At 35.7% G+C, this 14,599-nt stretch overlaps 1 protein-coding gene and 1 pseudogene across 1 annotated transcript in view; one reads left to right on the top strand and one right to left on the bottom strand.

Annotated features, from left to right (window-relative positions):
• Bbs9 (Bardet-Biedl syndrome 9) overlaps window positions 1-14,599 on the bottom strand; it is a gene marked incomplete in the record, with an annotated part of 405,589 nt that overhangs the window by 197,525 nt on the left and 193,465 nt on the right. The window contains 2 exon segments of the mRNA XM_013509769.1: window positions 5,674-5,826; window positions 12,135-12,307. Of these exon segments, the coding sequence (XP_013365223.1) occupies window positions 5,674-5,826; window positions 12,135-12,307 (326 nt within the window).
• On the top strand, window positions 8,092-8,831 carry LOC102005982 (annotated as a pseudogene).

The following is a 14,599-nucleotide window of genomic DNA, read 5'->3' as shown; positions in this document are numbered from 1 at the left end:
AGTGACCACCATTCTCTGCTCCTGCATCAGGCAGAGCCTGTTTTTCTACCCTGTGACCTGAACTGTCCAAACCAATGGGGCACCAGAAGCAGGACACAGGAAGAGGCTTGTAAACTGCTTTGGCACTCGGTCTTGAACCTGTAAATAAATGAACAAGCCCACGCTGGCCTCTGGGCCATGAATGACCTGTGGCCCAATCATCCCAACTGACTGCAGCCAACTGCCAAGTGTATAAGTGAACATCCTTGTCACCTGGCCCAGAGCCGAGCCACCAGACATGTGAGTAAACCACTAGGATCAGACAGGCACAGCTCAGATCTGCAGGCTTTCAGCTGATCCAGACTCATGAATAGTAAAACACACTGTTGTTGCTCTAAGACACCAAGGTTGAGGTGGTTGTCTCTACAACAAAATTATTAAATGATACAGGAGGCATTTTAGCTCAGTGGGAGAACAGATTGTGAAATAAGCAAGCACTGAGACAACTTAGCTCACAATTTCTGGACAGAGATTAGAGTCTCACTAAATTATATAGTGAATTCCATGTGGGTTTTAAAGGTATACATGAAGAATGAGAGTATACACATGTTAGAATAAACTTATAAGCTGTTATTCATGTACTCTTAGCATAGAGAAGAACATCCTAGGCAGAAAAACCTAAAGGAAAAAGATGGATAGATTTTACTATGCAAATATTTTTCAGATTCTACATATCAAAAGACATACATATCAAAAATGAAACAAAAGGCAATGAATATTGATAAAATTTTTATGTGAAAGATTAATTTTTATGTGAGATTAATATGCACAATGCATATTTATGCATAACAAGTGTGATAAAAGTGAGTATAAGAAAAAGATGTACAACCTGATAAAATAGATAAATTGAAATGTAAATTGCTAAGACAGAAACACAAATGGCCAACTAACAATTGAAAAATGCCCAGTCACACTGGGAAACAAATACCAAAAGAGGCAATAAAAGAACAATCACATTATCATTTTATTAAAAAGAGTAAAAATCAAAATAAGTAATTATACCTAGAAAACCAGACATTTTCATGTATTACCTGAACCATAACATGATGTAACATTTCTGCAAGGCAATGTGTGTGTATGCATGTGCACGTGTGCTCACATGTGTACACACAGTGTTTTTTGAGGGAGTCATTCTTCTAGGAATATGTACAAACAAAATAGAGGCACAGAAGTCCATGAGTTCAGGAGCCTCAGGCCTGATCCCTCTTGATCCTGTGTCAGGAAAGACAAGGCAGACAGGCCTAGGGGAATCTGGGGGATGTCCCTGAGAACACAGGATCTTCCTGATTCTTAGTTAAGTCTACATTCCTGAGGCCAACAGATAGCAGAACTTCAGAGAGATGCTGTATTATAACCCTCTTCATCTGATCAGTTAATACTCTTGAGGTTGCATAATTTATTAGTCAAAGAAAGATGAAGACTATTTCCCAGAATTGTGATTAACATTTGTTGAGAGATTACTGTGTGCCAAGCACTATTCTAAGCAATTCACTTGTTAAAACATTTGCAGCCTGGCAATAACTCCATGCAGGAGAAACCATTAGTATCATTATTCTACAGGCGTGGAAGCTGAGGCTTAGGAAGAGTTTTATTCTTGTCTGTTAGGTAATTTTCTTTCAAGGCCCACTTTACTGGCTTATTGTGTTAGCTAGTGCACCTAGATTTATTGCTAAATACTAAGGGCACAGTTCTCATACTGTGGGCTCTGACCTTATCTACTTCTTTGTACCTAATAACTGAAACTTCAGTGCCTAAATAGTAACAGTGGCTGGTATTATTGAATGTAGAGACAGTAAGCTAAACTTAAAACCCTGAACCTGTGAGTGTCTGAACACTAACTCTGTTACATAAATGAGCACTCCATCTGTACAAACTATCTCACATTTCGTCCAATTCAGTATGGCTTAATCAATTATATATGAAGGGCCTTGGGCTTCACTTTCAGGTTTTATGAATGACTTTATTGGAATTCATAGCAGCTTCTGGATCATTTAACTCCTACAAAATACTGAAACTGCCTTCAATTGTACATTTCTATACCCCATCCTGGTTGTGCAAAGGATGTGTTTCATGAAAGAAAATTTGTATTGTGTAAAAGAGTTCAACAATTTTGCAAACAACAAATGAAGAGAATCAAACCTGTTCATGTTTCTGGACATGTATTTACACAGAAAAAGCTCAGTTAATTTTATGCCACTTATAATACTGTGAGCTTTAACTTCAACAATGTTTGTTCTGCAGAGACGCATTCAAATGATGACAGTTTGGCACTTAACTCAGCACACACACATACTCATCAAAAGATTTTCTCAGACAAGAATTTTCATCTATAAAACCTTCCTGGCTATGTCAGTTTGCCTGAGTCCTCCAAATGTGTTATTTAGAAAAGAAGAGTTTCCACTTCTTAGTGGCTTTCAAGCATTTTAGAATAAATCACCACAATGATTCATGAGCCTAGACTAAAAGAATTCTCTGCTGCTTTGTTCTTTGTAGTGGTGCCCTTATCAAAGGCATGCAATTTTAAGAAATTATCGTTACAGACAAAACAGCATTATCCACAGAACCAATATTAAGCATGTACTATTATCAATACACATATCATTTTAGGAATCCAGTGGTAAGATTAAGTCCCTGACTTCAGAGACTTTACTCTCCAGTTTTACAAAGATATTTATTTCCGCTTCTATTAAGTAAATTGCCACAGTCTCCTTAAGAGGGGATATGACAGCATCTTCCAGATGCACTGTGACAAGTGGGACAGATGGGAAATCTTGTACAGCAAGCTCAGAGTTCGCCTCTGATTGCTCCTGATAGAATACAGTGGCACTAAGGTCAATATGAGGACTGACAGAAAAGCTGAAAGCTTTCTTTGCATCATTAAAGGACTCCAAACAGGTGGCAGCTCTAATTTTAAACGTTAAATCAGGAAAACACTTCAAAACTCTAATAATACTTACACACTGGAGTTGTGCCATGGAGAGTCAGATGGTGCTAAGCGTGGCTGTTATTCCCTGAATTCAACTACCCCAGGGAGCAGATCATGCTCCTTACCCAGGCAGTGAACACAGACAGACACATAACAAAGCAGGCAAGTGATAATGAGGTGAGTATTACACCAGTTTGGGGACAGTAGAAAGGTGTCTGAAGGAGTTGTCTGAACTCCTGAAAGGTGTCTGAAAGAAATTTCTGGAAGGAGTGTCTGAAAGAAGTTTCCTCAGTGTTAGACTCAACATTGAAACTGCTACTATAATTTTCCTTTCATAAACTGTGGTTTTTCCATACTACAAAATGTCCATGCTATAGAATACCATGAAGTCATTACAAATAGAGAAGCAGATCTAGTATTAATATGGAAAGAGTTCCAGTATATGCTAGTGGAAGAGAAAAAAATGAGAGACATATAGTATGATACTCTTCATGGGTTGTTTTTTAGCCTCAGAAAATAATATTTCACTTCCAAATACATTTTAAAAATAGAAAATGTCCGGAAAGATGCAAACCATTTGAGCTACTACATTTCTGAGCACATGATAAGAGAACAAGATGGGAAATTTCACATTATATATAATGTAACTGGGGAGGATTATATTCATGTTATCCATGTCATTAAAATTTGATTTAAAAGAACCAAAGTAGAATATTAGGATCAAGAAACTACATGAACAATCAACATCTCACTAAAATTTAACATGAAAATGTAATAAAATTCAATGGCAAGCTATATTAAAAGTGTCAAATTCATTATAGTGTATATTATTTTTCCTTCAAAATCTTGCTAATTCTTTTTGTTAATCTAAAAAGAAAAGGGGGTTAAAAATAGACAAGTGTGAGGTCGTGAGTTCAATTCCCAGTACCAGAAAAAAACTAAAAAAAAAACTAAAAAAAAAAAAAAATAGACAAGTGAAACATCTACAATTTGTACCATTCTTGTCCATAATATTACAAACCATGGAAAATTCTAACGCTGAAACTAAACAAAAACAATAAAAACCCTAACACATTAAATATAAAATGGAGAAAAGGAGTCCTGCTATGTAGAAAATTTAGAAAGCACTAAATTAAGCTCTATTACTGGGTCTTAACACTCCCTGCACCACCGTGTCTATATAGTGAAACAGCATGAATTACAAGGCTGAGTACATCCTGAGCTCCAAGAATGGCAGGCCTGGCAGAAGGCTGAAGAATTAGATGAGGTGAACAAGTAATGAAAGAAATGCTAGGAAGGAGGAGGAAAAAAGAAGGAATAGCAAAACAAACCAAAGCAAAATGTATGCAAAATAAGGAAAAGTATAGAACAGAAAGGGCATTAGTGCCTCCTGACTTAGGGGTTATAACTGAAAATGTGTATTTGTAGAACAATTTACAAAGCATTTACTTCCACATAGATTACAGAATATAATCTTTGTAACACATGGTACTAATCCCATTTTACAGAAAGAAATGGAAGTTCTGAGAGGGCAAGAACATTGCCAAAAGCCAAACAGCTAATAAGTAACAAAACTGTGATATTTGACTTCTGATTTAGTTTCCTTTCCAGGATTCTATGGTTACCATACACTGTTTCTCAAACTGCCACTAATATTCAGAAATATAAAACTTTCTAGAAGTAAATATATATATATATATAAAATATCTACTGATAACATATAGTAAGCTATTTTCCTTCCCCTGGAACAGTGGTGGCAAACCTATGGCATGTGTGTTGTTTTTAAGACAAAAGATGTTAACGTAGAGTCGTTTTTTCTAAACTAAAACCTCAGTATTCAGGTTTAATTGGACTGTGGACACTTTGCAATAACTAAGTGGGTTTTAGGATGTAGTTTGGGAACTCACCTCTAAAGGGCTCATCATCACTTCCCTAGGAAAACTCTGGGAAAAAAATCTTGATTTGTTCTAAAATAAACAGAACAGAGCAGGAGAGAGGAGAGAGAGGGAAGGTAATATGATGTGGGGAGCACCAGGGAGTAGGAGCTTCCACACCTGGAATGGAGGGTGTGGTGGATACAGAAACCCAAACACAAAAAAACTGGATAAAATTCAAATTAATGCAAATGAGTACAAGCAAATGTGAACAAGGTCTGTGGGCTTCATCAAGCTCAATGTACCACTTGCCAGATTATATTATAGTTTGCAAATATTACCACTGGAGGAAAGGGGGTAAAGGATATACCACCTGTTTCTATGTTACAGAATAAATAACCACAATAAAAAAGTTTTAAAAAAATCAAAAATTCATACCACCAACACTAACTTTAAAACAAGACAGTGGTATTATGCAGAAACAAATACAAGAAGATACAATGCAGTCAAAGTCTTTATTGTAGTCATGTGAAGACTTCACTACACGAGAACTAAGACCTTACTCATGATATTGAAATTTTAAAAATTCCTTTCCAAGCCAGAGATGATACTTCTGACTATCCTTTGGGAGTATAAATGCCTCAAGAGTCAGTGCCATCTCACCACAGCCAGATAAATGATAAACTTCTTGTGGTGAACAAGAAGTATGTAACGATAATCCTAATCATCATGCACAGAAAAGAAATACCTTATCTTGGCACTGTGGTACACGACTTTATGATGAGAAAAGAATTATATCCAGTAATAGAAAACTGTCACTGGTACTATACTAACCTGCTTGTAAGTGCCATCCAGCAAGGTGTCCAGATGCTGGAGGGGGGCAGGTGTTTTATCTTTGAACCTTGTTAATAGCCGGCGTTCGATGGCTCGGAACTGTACAGCTCTTTGAGACAACAGTTCTTCTAGTTTTTGACCATTTAGCCGCAGCTACAAGAAAGAATGTCTTAATCTGAAGTTAAACAGAAACAAGAAAGTATGTTCAAAGCAACAATATAGGGCCTATATTATGCACAATGTTAATCAAAGTTTGAAAAAGACTAATTAAAAATTGTAAACATTTTACAAAATTATAGGAATTAAAATAATGTAGTATTTGGCATAAAAATATATAAATAATATAGTGGAAGAGATCAAATGGAAATTTAGTAAAGGTGATCTAGTTTCACCAGTGGAAAGACTGGCCATTTGATAAATGTTTTGTAATACATGACCACATGGAGAAAAAATAGGAATTTCTCCCCATTCTTCACAATAAAATCAATTGCAGAGGTAACAAAGTTTAGACACAACAAGGCACTAGAAAAATTAGAATTCTCTTTTATAATCTCAACATACAAACCTTTGTTATAAATTATAAGTCAAAAGACAAACATGCACACATACACACACACACTTGAATTTTAAAATTTTTTAAATTCCACATAGCTTAAAAATGATAAACAAAATGATAAGATAAACAGAAAAATACAAGACGGATGATAAATTATACCCATAATATCTAGAGAGCATCTAGAAATCAATGTTAAAAAGACTATAACACAACAGAATCCACAAGAAAAAGAGTAACAAGTAGAAAAATGGGCAAAATTTTATATGAAGTTAATTCAATAACTCTTAAATGTACAACCTATAATCTAGCAATCTGACTTCTGGGAATGTATCCCAGAGATGTGCTTACAAAAAGTAATGCACATAACTGTTCTATTTTTATTGTACTGATATCATTAATAAAATGCCCACCATCAGAACTGGTTAAATAAAGAGGACTATTCTTCAAGATGGGTATTAATAGACAATGCTATCCAAAGATATATGAAATAAAACAAAGCAAATAGATTCAGAAGATAACGTATCAAGTGTGTGTTTTAGCATAGCCCATACTATCTGTGTGTGTTTTAGCATAGCAGTGACTACATACGATTTGTCTAAAAAGATACATGAGATACTGAATATTAAAAGTTGCTTCAGGAAAGGAAACTTAGTGAATAGGGAATGAGAATCAGATAACACTCTTCACTGTAGTTAATTTCATTAAAACTTAATACTAATAAAATAAAAGGGCTGGCATGTAGCTCCCTGGTACAGTGCTTGCCCAGTATGCATGAGACAAGTTCCATCCTCAGCACTACAAACAAATTAATTAGTTAATTAATTTTTTTAAAAAACAAACTATTGGAATCATAGGGTAGAAGGAACATCCATGAGATCAGATCACCTGAACTACTAATTCAACTTTATGAAACTAATAAACTAGTTCAGAAAATATGATATTCAAATTGTTCAGAAATTAAACATATTATAGTTTACAATTCTGGTATCAAACTAAATTCTTATCTTTTCAACTCATGTGTTGTCCAGATACACGATAAGAATTATATATGATATGAAATTTAGACGTTTAACAACTTTCAATGCCAATTTTAGGAGCAACTGATAATATTCTCTAGAGGCAAAAACTATTATTACAAAAAATTAGATAATAAAATGAATTTTTAATAACTAAAATTTAAAAAATAATGCCCAAATTATCAATACCTCACTCTCTAACTGAATTAATTTACTGCTATAATATTTTACTTCCTGGATTTATCAAATACACAAAAAAATTAAAAAGATAATCTCAATACTCAGACATCGGCTGGGTGTGGTGGTGCACACCTGTAATCCCAGTACTCAGGAGGCTGAGGCAGGAGGATCATCGGGAGTTTGAGACCAGCCTGGGCTATAAAGTGAGCTCAAGGCCAGCCTGCACTGCATAGTGAGACCCTGTCTCAAATTGACAACAAAAAGAAAAGAAAATATTCAGACATCATCCAGGTTTATCTTTCCATTGAATGTGTAATCAGGTGGCAATGATGGAAATGTCTTCTCATGTCAAAGTGTCAATGAGTATTTCTCAATCCATAGCCAAAAACTGTTTCAGGTATTAAGAATTAGAAAAACGAGTAAAATAAACAAAATTTCATGTCTCACTTGCATGAAGGGATACTTGGACTCCAAAGGACTTTGTGACTCAAAGTTTAAAATCATAACAGCCTCAGTCCTGTCCTTCCACCGCAGTCCCTGTTCTTCCCAGGCCCAAGGCCGCTTCCTTACAACTCCCAAAAGATCTGGGGCCCTGGGGCAAGGGTTGCCACCTGCACTACAGAGGAGCAGCAGCAGCCACCTGGGAGAAGAGGAAGAGGCCTGGAGGACATAAGCATGGACAAACTGAAATCATTGCAGAAGGATGAGTTATGGCAGTTTATGATCTTTAAAGAATACAGTGGGAAAAAATGTAGCAAGTTGTCTTTCTCAAAATGACTGGAAGTTAGATGTTGCAACAAATAATATTTTGCAAAATCTTGAATTTAATACATGAGAGAGTGTAAAAGGATCATTGGACAGGAAGACAACTATACAAGATACAAACATCCTCAGGCTGAAAATGAAATTCAAATGGATGGTATACAACAATTCTGTGATAACCTGGCACTCAACCCAGCCAGCATTAGTGCTGCGATCACTGCATGCATTTCAGAAAGCAACACCATGTGAGTCTTCCTAACAGGAGTTTGTAGATAGTGTGACAGAACTAGGATGAGCCATCGGAGAAAAGTTAAAGGCTCAAATACCAAAAAGGGGACCAGAATTGAAAGAATCAGAATGGTTTAAGCATGTTTTACCAGTTTGATTTTGCAAAGAATCTAGAACAAAAAGGATTAGATCAAGAAATGGCCATTGCCTCCTGAAACTTAGTACTTATAGAAGATAATTAAATTTTGCTGTAACATCATAAATGATCAATACCAAAAGACACTTAAACTCTTTGGTTAAAATTCAGTGCAATGATCACATATGATGTGTCTAATTACAATGAAGAAGGAATGTGGGCTGTTCTTATTGATGACTTTGTGGAAATGCTATCTTCATCAAAAAATACTGTGGCTTAAGAATTAAACATAATGAACACCACAAGCAATTTATAAAAACTTCTTAAATATACGGTTTGGGCTAGTTGCAAAGACTGTGCTGATAGTACTTCCAATGACACTGATATATGTAAGTGTACCAAATCTGGAATGACGTTTTATTTTGGGGAGATTTTTTTATTCTCTAGCCCATCACATATATTGTTGATGTGAGTAGAGTATGAGATGAAAGAAATGCCAAACAACCAACACGAAAATGTTTTAGGCTAACTTGGCCCTGACCTGAAGAAAGTACTGTGTTTTAGTCTCTCACCTTCAAAAAAGTTCCACGAAAGTAGCGTGCACTTACCTTACCTATCGTTATATATAACGACACTACAGGCAGTGTGTATTTAGAAAGTGTGTATAAAGTTAGATTCTATTCTTCTCTATATTTTGTACAAGATAAATGGACTTCATTATGATTTTGAAATGCTTACATTCCTATCAAATAAGTTAAATGATTTAACTTGTTCTGAATGTTTTGAATTGTTGCATAATACAATATTCCAAATTTCTAAAATGTCTGCTTAAAGCAAACATTGAGCACATAGGAAGGGAACTATAATCATGCTCGCCTTCATCCATGTGTGTAACCAATGAAAGTGCCTGCAGTTTACCAAATTCCCCAAGCTTTACCTCAGAAAGGAAGCACCCTAAAGTGGAAAATCAAGGAGTTCCTACACAGCAAATAAAAAAGAAAAACTGTGTGCCAAATTTACTAGTACCCAGCATATAATATTCTCTATTTTAAATATTACAAATATATAATTATTATAGTCTTTCTGTGAACTCTCTTTCATAAATCACTGGACCTCAATTTGGCAAAGGAAACCAACCATTTCTCAAAATACATTCTACAGCAGGGATGGTGAAACTTTTAGAGCTTTCAACAATAAACAGCTGGCTGTGGCACAGGTTCACCACCACTATCCTATAGCTACGCAAAGATTCTCAATCCTTAAAACACCTACATCTACTCCCCCAAATTGTTGGTTTGAGTGCCATAGTTTGGCCAAATATGTACTGTACTAGAAAATAATATCATCAGAGATGAGAGGAAACCCAAATAAATTCATTTGATAATGATATACTTACTCAAAATTGGATTGTATACACCTAAAATTTTCTCTTTATGTTCATACTGCATTAAAAAATGTTTTAATAGGTGAAAACTAACACTCTTACACTATTCAAAGGGAATAATAATATGTTACATGACTATTTCCTGTCTATAGACATACACACATACAGAAATTGAAATGTCTGTTGACTCCTTAAAAAGTAGTCACTCGAGAAGCCAATGCTTACTTGATGTTTAAAATTCTTTTAAAATTTCCCTTTTATACTATCTAGTAAAATATGTTTACAGACTCTGTAAGTAAGTGAATTCTGGTAACTTTACTTCAATAAACAGAACTTTTAAAGTGCTTATCATTAAAGGACCAAAAACATACACTGGAGAAAAGATGCAGAAGGTTGAATCTAAACCCATATCTCTCACCATGTACCAATCTCAAAATGGATCAATGAATTAAATGTTAAAAACAAGATAAAATTGGAAGATAAAATAGGTAAAACTATTGAAGACATAAGCATAGGCAAAGACTTTCTGAACAGCTTTCCAATTGCACAAGAAATAACATCAGGAATCAATAAACGGATCATATCAAATTAAAAGGCTTCCACACAGCAAAGAAAAAACCAACAAAGTAAAGTGCTAACCTACAGAATAGGAAAAAAAAAAATCTGCCAGCAAGTCTACAGACAGAGGACTAAAATCTACAATATACTAAGAATTCAAAAAAAGTAGACCCTTCCCAAAAAAAATGACCCAATCAAAAAATGGGCAACTGAAATGAGTAGACCCTTATGTTCAACATCTCTGGCCATTAAACAAATGCAAATTAAAATTACATTGAGAGTCCATCTTACTCGAGAAGGAATGGCTATCATCGAGAAATCAAATAATAACAAATGCCCATGAGGTTGGAAGGAAAAAGGAACCCTTCTGCACTGTTGGCAGGAATGTATATTAATCCAATCACTATGGAGATCAGTATGAAGAGTCCTCAAAAAACTAAAACTAGAAACTCTCTTTGACCCAGCTATTCCCTGTCTAGGTATTTAACCAAAAGAGTTAAAAGAAACCACATTATAGTGATCCACACATACCCATGTTTATAGCAGCACAATAGCTGAATCTTGGAAGCAGCCTATAGAGCCATCAACAGACAAATGAATAAAGAAAATATGGCATTTATATGCAACACAGTACTACTCTGCCATAAGAAGGATAAACTTGAGTCATTTGCAGGAAAATGGATATAGCTTGAGACCATTAATGGTAAGTGAAACTAGACATACAAGCTTAAATATTGCGAGGTTTCTCTTACATGAGAAACCCGAAGTATAAGTAAAGAGCAAAACAAAATACGTAATAGGAAATACATCTTTTGCAAATGGGAGGTAGACGAAGGCATGGAAGGAGTGGAAAGAGAAAGGAAGGAAGAAGTTGAAAAAAGAATTGAGATGTGTGATGTACATGTACCAACTCCCTAGGTGGAATGCGATCATTGTGTACTACAAGTATGTACTAATAAAAATAAAATCCCAAGAAAAATCATAATATCATTATGTTTATCCATTCATTCACAAAACACAACTCTTTCCAAATATCAAGTTAATCTTCAAAGGATTCAGACTGACACTGCTGAGATAATCAGGAGCACCTAACATAGGCTCTTTAGCCACTCCCAAACAAGAAATGCAGAAATACTTAGCGCAACAAAGTAACATCAGATCGCATTTACTTAGGCTCTTAATAGCTCAACACTGACTAAGCATCCAGTACAGCAGGTAGTGGATACTATCTTAGGTGGACTAGGCCTTACTGAGATGCAGAAGCTCTGGTGTGCTTTTGCAAAAAGAAAAAGTCACACCCCATTTACAGCCTGCTAGAATTAGTTAGCCAATTGACTACCAATAAGCTCAAATAGTTTTAACAGTGGGTTACTGGGGCCAAGGCTTAAATTCTCATGTGGGAGAATTAGATCAGCTCTGTTTCAAGGCCAGATCACATGCCCTGCTGTAAATGTCTGCAACTGATCACAAACTGGTCAAGAGGGCAGCAATTAAGTCACCAAATCTACCACTCACATAAGAATACAACTCAAAGCACATGGCCTGCTAGCATCCATACTGTAATTCCCACTATTACACCATCTATCTCTGTTTTGCATATTCAAGAGTTTTAGATGAGATGTGGGTTATAATCACACATACCTCAAAATGATGATCAATCAACTCAAAATATTCCTGAAGGGGTATGAATCCAGAAAAAGAACAGGCAAAATCTTTGATTCCCTGTTTCTCAAAATACTCCTGAAGGCGGAGAATAAGCTCATTTGTTATGAGCCAAAGATCTTCAAACTGTTCACTCTGGATGCGATATCGCTCTAAGAAAAAATAATTAAGGAAAAATGCTTATTAACACAATAATACTAGCTGAAAATTATGTGAATTATCACTACATTTGAAATAAATTTGAAATTTAAAAGGTCAAAGGTTTCTTTTTTGTAATAGAGACAGTATTTCCACTAACATTATAAAAATACTTGCACGTGTTTGTTGTTTTCTACATCAAACCCAAGACACTTTCCAATCTAATCCCAAAGGCAGGCGATCACTCCATTTTACCCTGTATCTAATAATACCTACAACGAGGACATCCAAATCTGGGTTCTTTAAAAAACACTGCACTTAACAGGTAAGAAAATAGCCATTACAAAAGTATAGGGTTATTAACTTGGTTTTGTAATATTTAATGTGAAATAAAATTTACTCTATTGAAAGTCGCATATTTCAGGGACTGTAACCAGCATAAATTCCCATGATCATAATTGTAGTTTTCTATTTTCCTAATCATTCTTTGATCTGAATAGAGATCTCATACACAGACACTTCCCTAAATATAAATCCTGTTCTCCATTCCCTGAAACCTCTGCTCTGAGAGGACCTGATTCCCGTGTATTTCCTATAGTGAGGATGGTAACAGTGATGTTGCTGGCAAGGATGAGGACAATGTGGCAGTGATAACATCCAAGACAAGAGAAATCCAAGGGTTAGCCCGATCTGGTATCTAGCAGACACATCTCAACTTATCTATTGTCCCCCCAGCACTCCTCTCCAGGTGTCCCCTTTCTCAGGGGACCTGAGACTCCTCCTTCAGAGGCCTCTCAAGTGCCAATGAGAGTTGAGCTACAGGTTTGGACTTTTCTCTCTCCATTGGGATGATTGCTCCCATCTTCTCCAAATATGTCTTGATAGATTTATTAGGCCAAGAACAAGGTAATTCTAGCCTACATTCTGGGTTCCCCTATCCCCAATGTCCCCCGTGTCCAGGTTCTACCCTAACTTTCACAGAGCCAATATCTAACCAGGAATCCTCTAGATCCAATAAAAAAGCTTTGTGAAGTCAAATGTCAAAGTTAAGGGAGAGTCCCCCAGGCTGTTTTACTATTCCACCAATGAAAGCCAGCCTAGCTCTAGTCCAATACCTCCAGTGCTCAGCAGGTGAGGAATCTAGTTTTGGAACTTGTTCAAAACTCTTCCTTCAGACCCCAAAAAGAGAAAAGACTACTTCTATAAACAAAAGCCATTTGGCACCACTGTCCCTCTCTCCAGAAGGCTGGCTAAAAGATATCTTTTTGAGGGCTAGATTTCCGTCACTCTTGGGAGCCAAGATTTATTCTATCCAAATCCATCTATCCACCATGAGGATCAGGCCCTGGGCACACCTTCCTGGAAATACACATTAACCCAGAGGATGATTAATGTCCTCCTACCCTGAAGAGTGGAGATCTACAGAGAAAAAGAGAGTAACAAGAGATACAGGGTGGTGCTCTTATCTCCTAACCTACATCAGAGGAGTGGTTTACTATAGTAGCTCTCTCCCATTATTAAGATAAACATCAGGCTAATCCTTTTTAAACAGTCCCTCCTGGCACAGTATAAAAAATCCTTTTGGGTTTTTATCTCTCTGTCTAACTCTTATTGGTGTGGGCTTATTGGTGCGGAACTAGGAAAAGTTCTGACTAGTCTATTTATAGTTATAAATCTGTAAACTATAGTGGATTATTACAGCTCAACTGGGCTAATACATCAAAGAGTGCACTTGGATTGAAAAGTAATTGTTTTGTGTGTTCTGCATTTTCTGCTTCTTCATTTAAACTGAGTAAGTACCTAAAACTGCTTTGTTAAATCTTTCTGCGCTCATATCAATTCTGTTTTTTCTTTATTTTTGCCTTTGTAAACTTACGATTCTTTTGGGTCCTCTAAAAAAAATTAAAACTACCACTTTTCTAGGTTTTAGGGGAGAGACAAATTTTCCAAGATATTTAAAGGATGATGGCTAATGGGCCTGTAGTTTACCTGGGACTTACAAATAAAAAGTCCTAAAGTTTGATAACATGAAGGTTATATACGATTTAGACTAATACATATGCCTTTGTGTGTCAACTTTCAAATATATATTATTCTCCACAATTTCTACTTAGATTGGTTTATAAATAAATAAACACTCATGATATTAACCCAAATGATTTTGGGGGACTAATGTCACATAGCATAACAGTAGGTTAATTTAATTCAGTTGCTAAGAAGAAAAATGTCTTTAATGTTTCCATATTGGAATGTAATGTCTATTGTTTTTATAAGTACAATGTCTATTGTGGTCATACACAATAATT

This window comes from Chinchilla lanigera, unplaced genomic scaffold (genome assembly GCF_000276665.1).
Source record: "Chinchilla lanigera isolate Chin_1 unplaced genomic scaffold, ChiLan1.0 scaffold00181, whole genome shotgun sequence".
In the NCBI taxonomy this organism is placed as follows: domain Eukaryota; kingdom Metazoa; phylum Chordata; class Mammalia; order Rodentia; family Chinchillidae; genus Chinchilla; species Chinchilla lanigera.
The sequence above is the reverse complement of the archived record's forward strand: the minus strand, read 5'-3'. Positions and strand labels throughout refer to the sequence as shown.